The 11,796-nt window shown below is 41.4% G+C and overlaps 1 protein-coding gene across 1 annotated transcript; it reads right to left on the bottom strand.

Annotated features, from left to right (window-relative positions):
* Positions 1-389: 389 nt before the first annotated feature.
* On the bottom strand, positions 390-1,779 carry LOC137345128 (probable G-protein coupled receptor 139). Its single transcript, XM_068008596.1, has 2 exons — positions 1,710-1,779; positions 390-1,306 (listed from the first exon to the last, which is right to left on the bottom strand). Exons 1-2 carry the CDS (start codon positions 1,777-1,779, stop codon positions 390-392), a joined length of 987 nt encoding a protein of 328 aa, XP_067864697.1.
* Positions 1,780-11,796: the final 10,017 nt, after the last annotated feature.

Raw genomic sequence — 11,796 nt, 5'->3', positions numbered from 1 at the left:
ATCTTAAAACCGGCATTCATCTGAAGGAACCCTTTGTTCTAAAGACATAAAACTAATTTCCGCACCAAATGAAGTCTTATTGATGAAATAAATTTGTGCGCCCAAGCCCAGTATCTCGTATATAAGGTGGTTCCCTCTCTTAACTCTCATGACGCCACTGCCAAAACCCATCATTGTTATCTTTGAAACGTGAACTTGAAATGTGCTGAATTTACAGGAATAAGTTATGTTTACTCAATGAACGAATGTAATGCTGACATCGAACGTGTGCTACAAAATGAAAGAACTGTGCGCACAAGAACTAATCTACTTTTCACATTACCGAAAAGAAGGACGCTGGACGATGGGAATTATGTTGAACTTGACTTTCCGATGTGAATAATCTTTCTTTAATTGTATCTGCATTTTCTAACTAATCTCAGGATCACTGCCCAGGGATATTTCAACACATTCTTCAGCTCTTCTCTGAATTTCCTCTGAGTCGCTACATAAATGCATGGATTTTGAATACAAGTCAAATACTTAAGGCAGGTTCCGGTTTCATAGGCGATATATCCAGGAGCTGTGAGGTCACCTCGGTAATAATTGGTGTCGGTCAGTCTGGTCGCCACGAAACTCACGGCAACTGTCAACCACAACAGTATAAAACTGCCCGATACAGTGAACAATAAAATAATGGATTTCCTTCGGTTCTCCATTTCTGAATCACTGCGATTCTCACTCCTGTTACCCCGGAGTTTCCTGCGGGTTCTGTTGGCCACTGAAATACGTCCGATAGTTGAACAATTAAATGAGACAATTAAAGTAAAAGGAACCCAAACGACCCAGGTGCTCTGAAACCAGATGTACGCTGCACTGAGTTGTGAGGAAAAAAATTCCACTTTTGTTTTGCAGCCCCACTGCACATTGTTAATTATTTGCTCAGGTTCGTATAGAAATAAAAAGTAAATGTTCTTCAAAAAACTCAAGAAACAGAACACTGTTATAACCACGCCTGCAGTTCTTTCGGTGCAATATCTTGCTTTAAACTTCTGGAAGCAGACAGCTACAGAACGGTCAAATGTGAAGGAGACTGTGAACCAAACAGACAAATCAAAGTTGACATTACCTATGTATATAATAATCTTACACACGGTAGTGTAAGACAGGAATGAAAGTGGAAACTGATAGATGAAAATACGTCCCACTATTACATTGATGAATATAATCAGGAGATCTGCTGTTGCCATGGCCACCATATAAACATAAATACATTTGGACAGATCGCACTTTCTTCTGGAGAGAATTATAATTGTCACCAAGTTCACTGTAAGAAAGAGACGAGATAAATCATGTTTTAGTGGCTATTTGAAATGTATTTGGCAATACCTCTTGATAGCGTTTTACTCCATTCAGTCTGATTATATAGGATTAGCTGTGGAGCCATTTCCTTGGAAACCTGACCATATATTTTAATAAGCTGCTGTAGAGCACACTGTGCATGGGTGACACTTGATTGTTTGTACAGGACCTTGAAAGAACATTGTAACATCAGTAAAGCTATCATATTAAGGGAAACAGCAAGTGTGGACACCCAGTTCAAAATTAGTTGCAGTAAGCAGCGACTGTGTAATGCTAACACCAGGGAAACACTTTTTCTTATTCTACCTGTTGCATAAACAGCAAGATTGTCAACACAAATTACAAATAAATAGTTTATAATGGCTCACCAGGGACACCCACGGCTGCGACAATCGGATAGTAAATGTCCTTCATCACCAGAATAGCTGGTTTCCACATTTTAACTAAGAATAGATGAATCCTGTATGAGTTGAAAGACTGGTGCACGTCTGAGTGAATGTGAGAGAACCTACATTTATACAGACATTTATCCTCCAAGGAGTTAATCAGCTTTAATCATAATTAGCATTGGTTGTAGTCATTTAACAAATAGATGTAGTAAGTAATATTTTTCTTGGCAACTCAGAATTCGTGAAATGGTTAATGCTAAGATAGTTTTGAAAACACAAAATTAAAATCCAAGGTTAATACATGAATGTGGATCCTATTCCCACAGGATCAGCCAATGTAATTCTCTTACCATGAATCGACCTGACACTGTCCTTCTGTCCAACATTGATTCAAAACCTGACGATCAGGCAGCAGAAGAAATCCTGCAATATTGTGATGAAAATAGTCCTTTAGCAACACTGGTGATTTTAGTCTTCTGAGACTAATGGGACCAGTACATGTATACAGAGATTTGTATGCGTATCCTTGCTGGAGTTATACCATATTCACACTGGCGGTGGTCATATTCCTCCAGTACTTGTGGTACCCTACAGTTATGCAAGAGGTGAGCAGGATATCACTGTAATAGTGGTATAACATCATTTACTCCAGAGGTGACCAGGTTCCTCTGAGACGAAAAGCACTTACGATTACAGTAAATGTGTCCATCTTCCTCTGTATTCGTGGCACCTATACTTAGAGGAGATGGGATCATCCTGCTCCAGTACTAGTGGTTCCCTACACTTGCATTAAAGGTAATAGCCCTTTTCTGATACTTCTGATTCCCTTTATTTACTCCAGACATGGCCACTGGTGCTAACCCTACACTTACGTGAGATAAAACAATACTCCTCTGGTACTTGTGCTCAGCTATAATTGCAATGGCGGTAACAGCACCCCTTGGCGACTAATGGTTCCCTGCACTTTCATTAGAACAAAAGAACATAGGAAATAAGAGCTTTCAATGATGGCGCTCCACAATCCTGTGGGGTACAGAATTCCAACGATTCACAACCCTGTGAGTGAAGAAATGTTCTGCTTCAATGAGATCAGTTTACACAGTCTGTCATCATAGGACAACACACTCATCCCAGGAACCAATCTAGTGAACCATCACTGTCGTGCTCACAAGGCGAGAATATTCTCCCTTAGATATGGGGACCAAAGCTGCACAAAGTACTCCAGGTGTTGTCTCACCAAAGCCCTGTACAATTGTAGCAAAGCATCTTTATTATAGTGCTCCAATCCCCTTGCAGTAAAGGCCAAACATGCCACTTGTCTTCTTAATTGCTTGCTGGTCCTGCATACTTTTTTTTTGCATTCCTTGTACGAGTATAGCCACGTCCGTCTGAACATCAACATTTAGCTGTTTCTCACCTATTAAAAATCAGCTTTTTTTCTTATTACCAAAGAGAATAACCTCACACTTCCCTCCATTATACTCCATCTGTCACCAGGTTGCCCTTTTACTTAACCAGTCTTTATCTCTTTGCAGTCTCGTTGTGTCTTCCTTACAAATGAAAGGTGAATCTGTTACTCCAGTACAAGTGCAGCAACCACAATTACACTGGAGGTGATCGTGCTTCTCTGTACAAGTGACACTCTACACTTACACTGAAAAGGTTTTCTTACAGTTTGAGTGGTAGATCCGCACATGAAGTAGAGGAGATCATGCTGCTCCAGTACAAGTGGTGATCTAAACTCACACAGTAGAGGCACCATTCTTCCTTCAGTACTAGTGGTAATCCAACATTTACAACTAGAGGTAAAAATGTTCCTCTCGTACTGGTGGAATACAGTAGAGATATTTATGCTGCTTCAGTACTAGTGGTATCCTACAATTACACTAACGATGACAGTTTTTCTCTGGTAGGAGTGGTAAACTGAACGTTTATTGGAGAAGATAGGGCCCAACTTCTGTTACTAGTGGTGCCACATCAACTGCACTAGATGTGACCATGCTGTTCTGGTGCTAACAATTCTCATACACATAAACTAGGTGTGGCCGTACGACTGGTGTCTCTACATTTCCACTGGCTGTGAGCGAGGCCCTAAGTTACTAGTGGCTCCCCCCCACATGTATCATAACTGACTGTGTTCCTCCATAACTTGTGGTTCCCCTACAAAAACACTACATGTGATGGTATTACTCTGATGCAAGTGGTATCGTAGACATGCACTATATGTGACTGTATTCCTGTGATAACAGTTGTAGCCTGCACATGCATTATATGCAACCATACCCTTCTGGTATTAATGGTACCCTACAAATACACTATATATGACCATATTCCTCTGGTGCTAGTGATGCCCTACACATACACTACATGTAACTGTGTTCTTGTAGTACTAGTGTTGCCTACAGTTATGTTAGAGATGACAATGTTCTCTCTTTCCGGCAGATGCTTCTATTCCTTTTCTAACCCCCGTTGTGTTGATCTGACTGTGACCAAACTACTACAATACTGCTGATGACCAGTTTTGTAGCTCCGTTGTTGCACTTGTTGATGGAACACAAGTATGTCAAATTTTTCAGCACTATTGATACACTTACGACTGGATATAGAGCTATGCCTCAGCCTCTGCAATGCGGACACTAATCTTGCAGCTCCACTGTAATACCCCACAGAAAATCTTTGTAATCCTTTGCTATCTACTATTGTCGATCCTTGAATGATCCCTTTCCCAATGTAGATTAAATATGAGTTCACCTCAATGGCTCCGAATCAGAATACCCAAAAGATACTGAATGAATGAATTACTATGTTGTTGCTAAATCTTCAAAGAAGTCAGTCTATCATGCACTACCGATTGTTTATGGTCTACAAAATCATAATTGCTACTTTAGCATAAATAATGATCTTAATACTTAGATATTAGTTGTAAAAACCTAGCAATTTCAATAACGGATAATTGATAGGCATTTGCTTGATGAAATTGATAACAGTTTATAAATGAAGCTCAGTGTTTCACCGCACTTCAGTATTAGTTTGATTGCTGATTATCAAATTGTAGTAGAGATCATTTTCAGAGACTTCAATGGAAATGATCATCGGGTGGTGTAAAAGCGGGCAGCCAATCCGCCGCTGCCCATTTTGTAACATTACCCAAAACGAATTTCTATTCTAATCTTTGTATTGACAGTTGGCAATATCTGCAGAGCTTATTCTGCATCATGATTTTGAGAGGCGTCTTTCAGTTGATCTACTTCATGCCCTGGGCTGGTCTCATTAGTTTCCAGAATGTTGGCTTGAAAGGGTTAGAGTTTGTCTCCTAACCTCTGCTCCTGACTGAATCCACCATTTGAACTGACAAATGTACCTGTTGTGTTGCAATATTCTTATGACAGATAATCGTTTGTGTTGAAGTAGGCTCCTCGAGTTAATTTCTTGGTGAATACTCTAAATTTGATATTATCTATTTTCGCACCAGTGTCAGTGTCAGTTTCTGAATTCTAATTCGGTAATGGCGGCCCAGTTGGTTTGTCAGTTTTATTCTTTAATTAACCAACGACAGTGAAGGTGAATTTCACTGCATTTCTCAGCTTCTCTCGGAATTTAGTCCGTGTTAGCGCATAGATGCAAGAGATTGTACAGCAGCTGAGAAGCTGCAGCGCGAGAGACTTTCACTGAGGACAAGGAATAAGGTTAAGTTCTTGAAAGTGAATTGTTTAATTGAACAGAATATCATGATATGCACCATCCGCAGAAGTATAAAACTTCTCGATGTAACACCGAACCAGCATTGTGTATGTCACTGTTCCATTACAAGCAGAGCCCTTCGCATTGTCTACTGGTGATTGCTGTGAAAATGACTGTTACCACGTGAAACAGCAACACCAGCAAGAAGGGAATTAATGGGTTTAATAAACGGTCATTGGTTCATGTAACCAACATTTTGCTTCAGCTAACAGTGCTTCTTTCGAGTGTAAGCATTCCTGTGTGTAAAATAAAGCTGGACGTTTTTAAACACACAGCAGCAAGCACAATATTACCGGGACAGCAGCCGCAACTTTCTCACTGTAATGTTTCCTTTTGAACTGCTGGGAGCAAAGGGGAAGAAATCGATCAAAAGTGAAAGCGACCATGAACCAGACAGAGCAAGCGATGGTGGTACAGCACAAAACCAGATGGATTGTGCACTGCGGAGAGTGAAACAAGGGAGTAAAAGTGTAATAAATCTAACTGATGTGCCACAGTAATACACAATGAATAACGTTCGTCTGATCCGCTATTCCCATTGCTACCAGTTAACCAGTGAGGCATTTGGAGAAAATACATTTTCCTCGGGTCAGGATGAGAATCACCAACTAGATGACTGTGAAAATGAGAGAGAGAAAATAGTCCACAGACGAGAGAGGGGAGGCGGGGTGGAAATCACAGGCAAAAACAACTTGATTACAACAATCTTTTTCGAACAAAAAGGCACAGATATTAAATATGTGGATTGACAGGCTTGCTCGGCAATTTTAGTGGGCAGTAAAGATTCAACAACGTTGCTGTGGGTCTGGAGTCACATGCAGGCCAGACCAGGTAAGGACGGCAGATTTCCTTCCCTATAGGACTTATATTCGCTTTTGTTGAAAAGGGATTGGTGTATAAGAGTAAAGAAGCTTTACTAAAATTACACAACCCTTACCTAAGGAAGGAAATACTTGCTGAGAGCGAGTGCAACTGAGGTTCACAAGCCTGATTCATTCGTGTTGAGCTACAGATTGTATAATCATACTGGTTTCATCATTCTGGGATTATACACTGTTTGACCTCACTGGGCCCATTGTCCAAGGGCCCATTGTCTGCCTGTGTGTTCGGTTTGAAGGTTTGTTTTTCTCTCTCAGTGGAAGTGTAGCCATCTGAGACTGCAGCATTATTACTCATGTACATAGAAATGTGCCATTGGCTGTAAACTGCAAACTCACACTTCTCAACCCCCATTCCCAGGTTGTCCTCTACATAATGAACCGATTCAGCCCATCCCCTGAGGTTTATATATCATATTGTGTTCTGTGTTATGGACCTGTATTGTCCATTCCCTGTGGTTTCTGTCCCAAATCATCCCTGTATGTTGGCCCGTTTCAGTCAATTTCCCCTCGGATCAATATCGTGGATCATCACCTTTATCGTGATCTGGTTCAGTCCGTTCCGTGGGGTTGATAGAAATGTAAAACATAGAAAAAATACGGTTCTGATGGAGGCCATTAACACCATGGATTCGTCTGATTTCACAGTCTTTTCTTTTAGGACACCAAACAAAAAACACCTTTCTTACAAAAGGATCTCAATGAATTAGAATCATCATTGGATTCACAGCACAGGATACTTTCCGTGTATCTGATGTTGTGTACGGGCCCCATAAATACAACAAAAAATTCTCTGTTTGTACTTAAATAAAGCGCAGATATCTGGGTTGTCAGTTTTGACTTGCCATAATAGGACAGGCATTGCTGGCTATCCCGTTAAAAACGGTCAGGATAAATTTGCAACTTTACACAATAACGTCTTATCATTTTCTTGTTAAAGAACATCAGAATCTGGGAAAGCCTGTCACTGCCATGGCTGAAGGTTCAAACAAGGGTGTAGATTCAACATGCGCAGGACAGGGTATAAGTAGAAAGAGAGAAATGAGTGACCATCTGGAGGGACATCACTGTCTCAGGTGGAGGGAGCCCCTGAGTACTGGAACTGTCCGATAGATACCTGGCATTGCAGATTGAAAGGTGGATAGAAACGGATCTTCCTGAGCAACAGTGTGGCACCATGGAGCAGGAGAGAATTCCTGGCATCATCTGGTTGATGGAAATGAGAGGAGCAAATGGCCATGGTCCGAACCAATAACCCAGTTAGAAGTACATTTATAAGGAGCATATGAGGGTTTTAGCTCTAAACTAAAACAAGACATCATGGTGGTGATCACCAGACTAGTTTCCACTGCGCTGCTTGTGGAGGGAAATATAAGGCAGGTGTGGTAGCAGCGCTGGAGCAGGAGGAAAGGGTTCACCTTCTTCAGGCACTAGAGTGAGGTTGAGGGGGAAGGGAAGGGAGGGGATCACCGTGATCTGAACCGATCAACAAGAATGGTTTTACAGAAAAGGTGCATGGAGTAATGGGAAGAGCATCAGCTGATATGACTGGGTGGGTGGGGGAGGTCATATCCGGATCTGAGACTAGAGCGCGGAATTAATGGTATTGTTGGAACAAAATATAAAATCTACAAAATAGTGAAAATTTATCAGCAGGTGTAAGGACGTTGGCTTTGAAATAATGAGAAAGCAATGCTGGGTACTCTAACAAAGTCAACATTCCTGAAAATTGGAGTCATTGCTGAGTGTTATGTTTTTTTTTTATTATTCGTTTGTGGGGTGTGGGCGTCGCTGGCAAGGCCAGCATTTGCTGCCCATCCCTAATTGCCCTTGAAAACTGATTGACTTACCAGGCCATTTCAGAGGGCATTTTAAGAGTCAACCACATTGCTGTGGGTCTGGAGTCACGTGTAGGCCAGACCAGGTAAGGACAGCAGATTTTCTTCCCTAAAGGACATTGGAATTGTCTGACATTTGGAATGTCAGGAGCACGAGAGATGTGAGTTAGTATCTATTTGTTACAGCCTAGGTTTTCGCAGGACTCAGACAGAAATGTTCCTGTTTTCCCGACATTTTGAGGGAAAATAATTGTGAACCCTTGTATTATTCCAGCGTTGCATGACTGAACGAGAAAAGATACAACAAACATACATTTATACAACAAAAACAAAATACTGCAGATGCTGTAAATATGTAATAAAAGCAGAAAGTGCTGGAAATACTCAACAGTTCTGGCAGCATCTGTGGAGATAGAAGCAAAGTTAACGTTTTAGGTCTGTGACCTTTCATCAGAATTGGTGCATTTATACAGCACGTTTCACATAGGACAACGACCCAGGGCGCCTCACAGGAGCATCAAGCAATATTTGGCACCTACTCACATACAGAGATATTAGGACAGGCAACTAAAGATTGGTCAAAGACGTCAGGTTGAAGAAATATTTTGAAGGATGATAGAGATGTAGAGAGAATTTCCAAGGATTTGTGTCAAAATATAATCCAAACTATATGCAGTTCAGCAATAGGAAGGGTAATGGTACAATTCACGGTGGGCTTTGCAGGCCAACAAGCAGTGAAGGTGGAATACAGGGAGAACTCGAAAAAATAGTTGTCGAGGGTGACGTTTTGGATAGATTAAAAAAAAACTTTTGTTTCGTAAAATGATGGTGGAAGTGACAAAGTTGGTTTGCTGGAAGCAGATTTGGTCCATACTTAGAGATAACTGTGGAGAAGAATGTCAATCTAACAAAAACAGCCTAAGTGGATAAGACACAGGGACCAGTGATAATTCGGACCAGGCTGTGACAGGAAGTCAGAGAGGTGACAGCAGGGACTGTGAGCACAGTATTTCAATCCTTTATTAATATCAATATATTCAACTTAACTTGGACTGAAGGAACCCAAGTAATGACTCTGTTAAAATAGGGAGACGGGATGAACTGGGTAACTGGATTAGTCTACGTCCATTGTAAGCAAATGCCTCGAATCTGTCAATCCAGGTGGAAATAATAGAGATTTAGTTATACAGGGGATGATGAGGGACTGTCAGAACAAATAATCTGTTGACATTTCGTAGTTGACAAATGTATGAACATAAGAATATTGAGGAAGAAGTAAAAAGCCTTGGATCCACCCAGCCTGTCCCACACATTTGCGAATAGTTGTGTATCACAACATATACACTCCCCACTCCAACCAAAACCTGTCATCCCCTGGGAGAGGGGAAAAAGCAGACTCGGAAAACAGGCCAATCTTTGGGAATATACCTTTGAAATTCCTTTCTGTACCATCTATGCGATCACAACTAGTTCTTGAGATCACCCTGACTCCGAATTTCCTGGAATTTTTGTAGAAACTAATGTGCCTCTCAGCCATAAACAGATTCAGCTCTCGCTTGAAGGATTTCAGGGAGTCAGTGTTCACCACACGAGATGACAGTCTGTTCCAGCAGGTCACTATTCTCTAGGATAAGAACCACCTCCGGACATCTAAACTAGATCTGACATTAATCACTCAAACAATGTGAACCTACTCCTCCATAACCTATTTAATTGGAATGAGTTGTTCCACTGGAACACAACCTAATCCCTTCATCACATTGTGAACCTCAATCAGACCAGCCCTATTTCTAGGCTTCTCTGATGTGTAGAATCCTGACTCTGTTATTCTACCTTGACAACTAAGATACTGTATACTGCGAATTAGTTTACTTAACATCCTCGGCACACTTTTCAAAGCGTAAATATTACCTGTCATATGAGGAGATTGAAACTGGACACTGTATTGCCTGTGAGACCTGGCCTATATCTTGTGCCAGGACAAACAGAATGCATCGTCTTATGATCAATTGTCTATTAATGCACCTTTATATCCTATGTACTCTGTCACTTCATGGCACTGACATGTACCTTTGTAGATCTATGCTCTAGAATGCCCACATCTCTTCCTGTCTCCAACTTCTTGAATAATTTTCCCTGAAGTGTGCATGAATGCTGAGAATTCGCCCTGCCCACTGCCCACTGCACATATCCATCGTTTGCCAGTCATGAGCCCAATATTCCAACACATTAAGATGAAGGTTTGTTCATACAGGTTATGTAGATTGTTTGAACGTCACACATTCAGTGTTTTTACACACCACTTGGGCCTCGTTAGATGGGATCTGTGGTCTCAGAAAACGCCATCAGTCTATTGGGCTGATTCTACAATAATATAAAAGAAAAATAGTCCAGATTCTGGAAATCTGAAATAAAAACAAGAAATGCTGGAAATTCTCAGCAGCTCTGGCAGCGTCTGTGGAGAGAGAAGCAAAGTTAACGTCTAAGGTCAGTGACCCTTCATCAGTTCTGAAACGTTAATTATTGCTTCTCTCTCCACCAATGCTGCCAGACCTGCTAAATATTTCCAGCATTTCTTGTTTTTATTATGAGTTATTTTATGGCTGATTCTGCAACCTGCCCTCCAGTCCAATGAGGCTGCACCAAGAGCAGGCCTGGTCACGTGACCCTGTAAAACCACAAGTGGGCGGGGCTTGTGCTGACTGCTTTGTGATTGGTTCCTGGCTCCATTTGTGATGTCACCTTGAGACAGATTTCAGCCCCTGGTTACAATTCATCAGTTTCAGTTCCCGTGGGCAGGAGCTGAAGTTGGCAGCTGACACTGGGAGTTCAATCCATATAAAGAGGAGAAAGGGAAGTATAATTTAATGTTAAAGTACTTGAATAGCATGTTATTAATTACAAAGATGGTGTATCAAACATAAGCAAAGTTTCTAAACATAGTTTTATTGTATTCCAGGTACAGATTCTTATTCTAACCAGCCGCTAGCAGTTGTAGGACAGGCTGCCCAGTATCTCTGGTTCTCCTATTCCTCCAGGTAAGCACCTTCCCATTAGAGTTACTATTGTGAAGAGGAGGCTCAGGGTGAACCCAGGACCTGCCACCCCACGGTTTGGATTTTAGCACATGAACGCCCTGCATCAAACGCAACTTCAATCATGGTAACTCACCTTTGTACAGCGTTCTGCAACATAAGGAGAGATGTCTCAGCAGACTTTATCTTGCAGGGAACACAAACTGGGCAGCAAGCTGACAGAGAGTAAAGACGCATAGAGTTGTGAGTGTCCAGTCAGAGAGCCGGACACTGAGAGAGAAAGGGCACCAAACGAGGGTGGGGATTGAAGTTAGGAAATATTAATACACACAAAGGTTCATTGAAGCTTGGAACGCTCTTCACAAATTTCAGTTGATGTTAGGTCAAATCGTAATGTTAAATAGGGGATTGAAACAAATTAGTTAACGATATGGGACAAAGGCAGTTATGCAGAGTGAGGTCACAGATCATACAAAATCTCAATGAATGGTAGAACGGACAAGAGCGGCTGAATGGCCTATTCCTGACCGTATGTTCCTATGAGCTCCAGATACCCCGGGTATAGTTTTTTATT

The sequence above is a fragment of the Heterodontus francisci genome, chromosome 28 (genome assembly GCF_036365525.1).
Source record: "Heterodontus francisci isolate sHetFra1 chromosome 28, sHetFra1.hap1, whole genome shotgun sequence".
NCBI classification, from domain to species: Eukaryota; Metazoa; Chordata; class Chondrichthyes; order Heterodontiformes; family Heterodontidae; genus Heterodontus; species Heterodontus francisci.
Note: the sequence above shows the minus strand (reverse complement) of the source record. Positions and strands in the feature narration are given on the sequence as shown.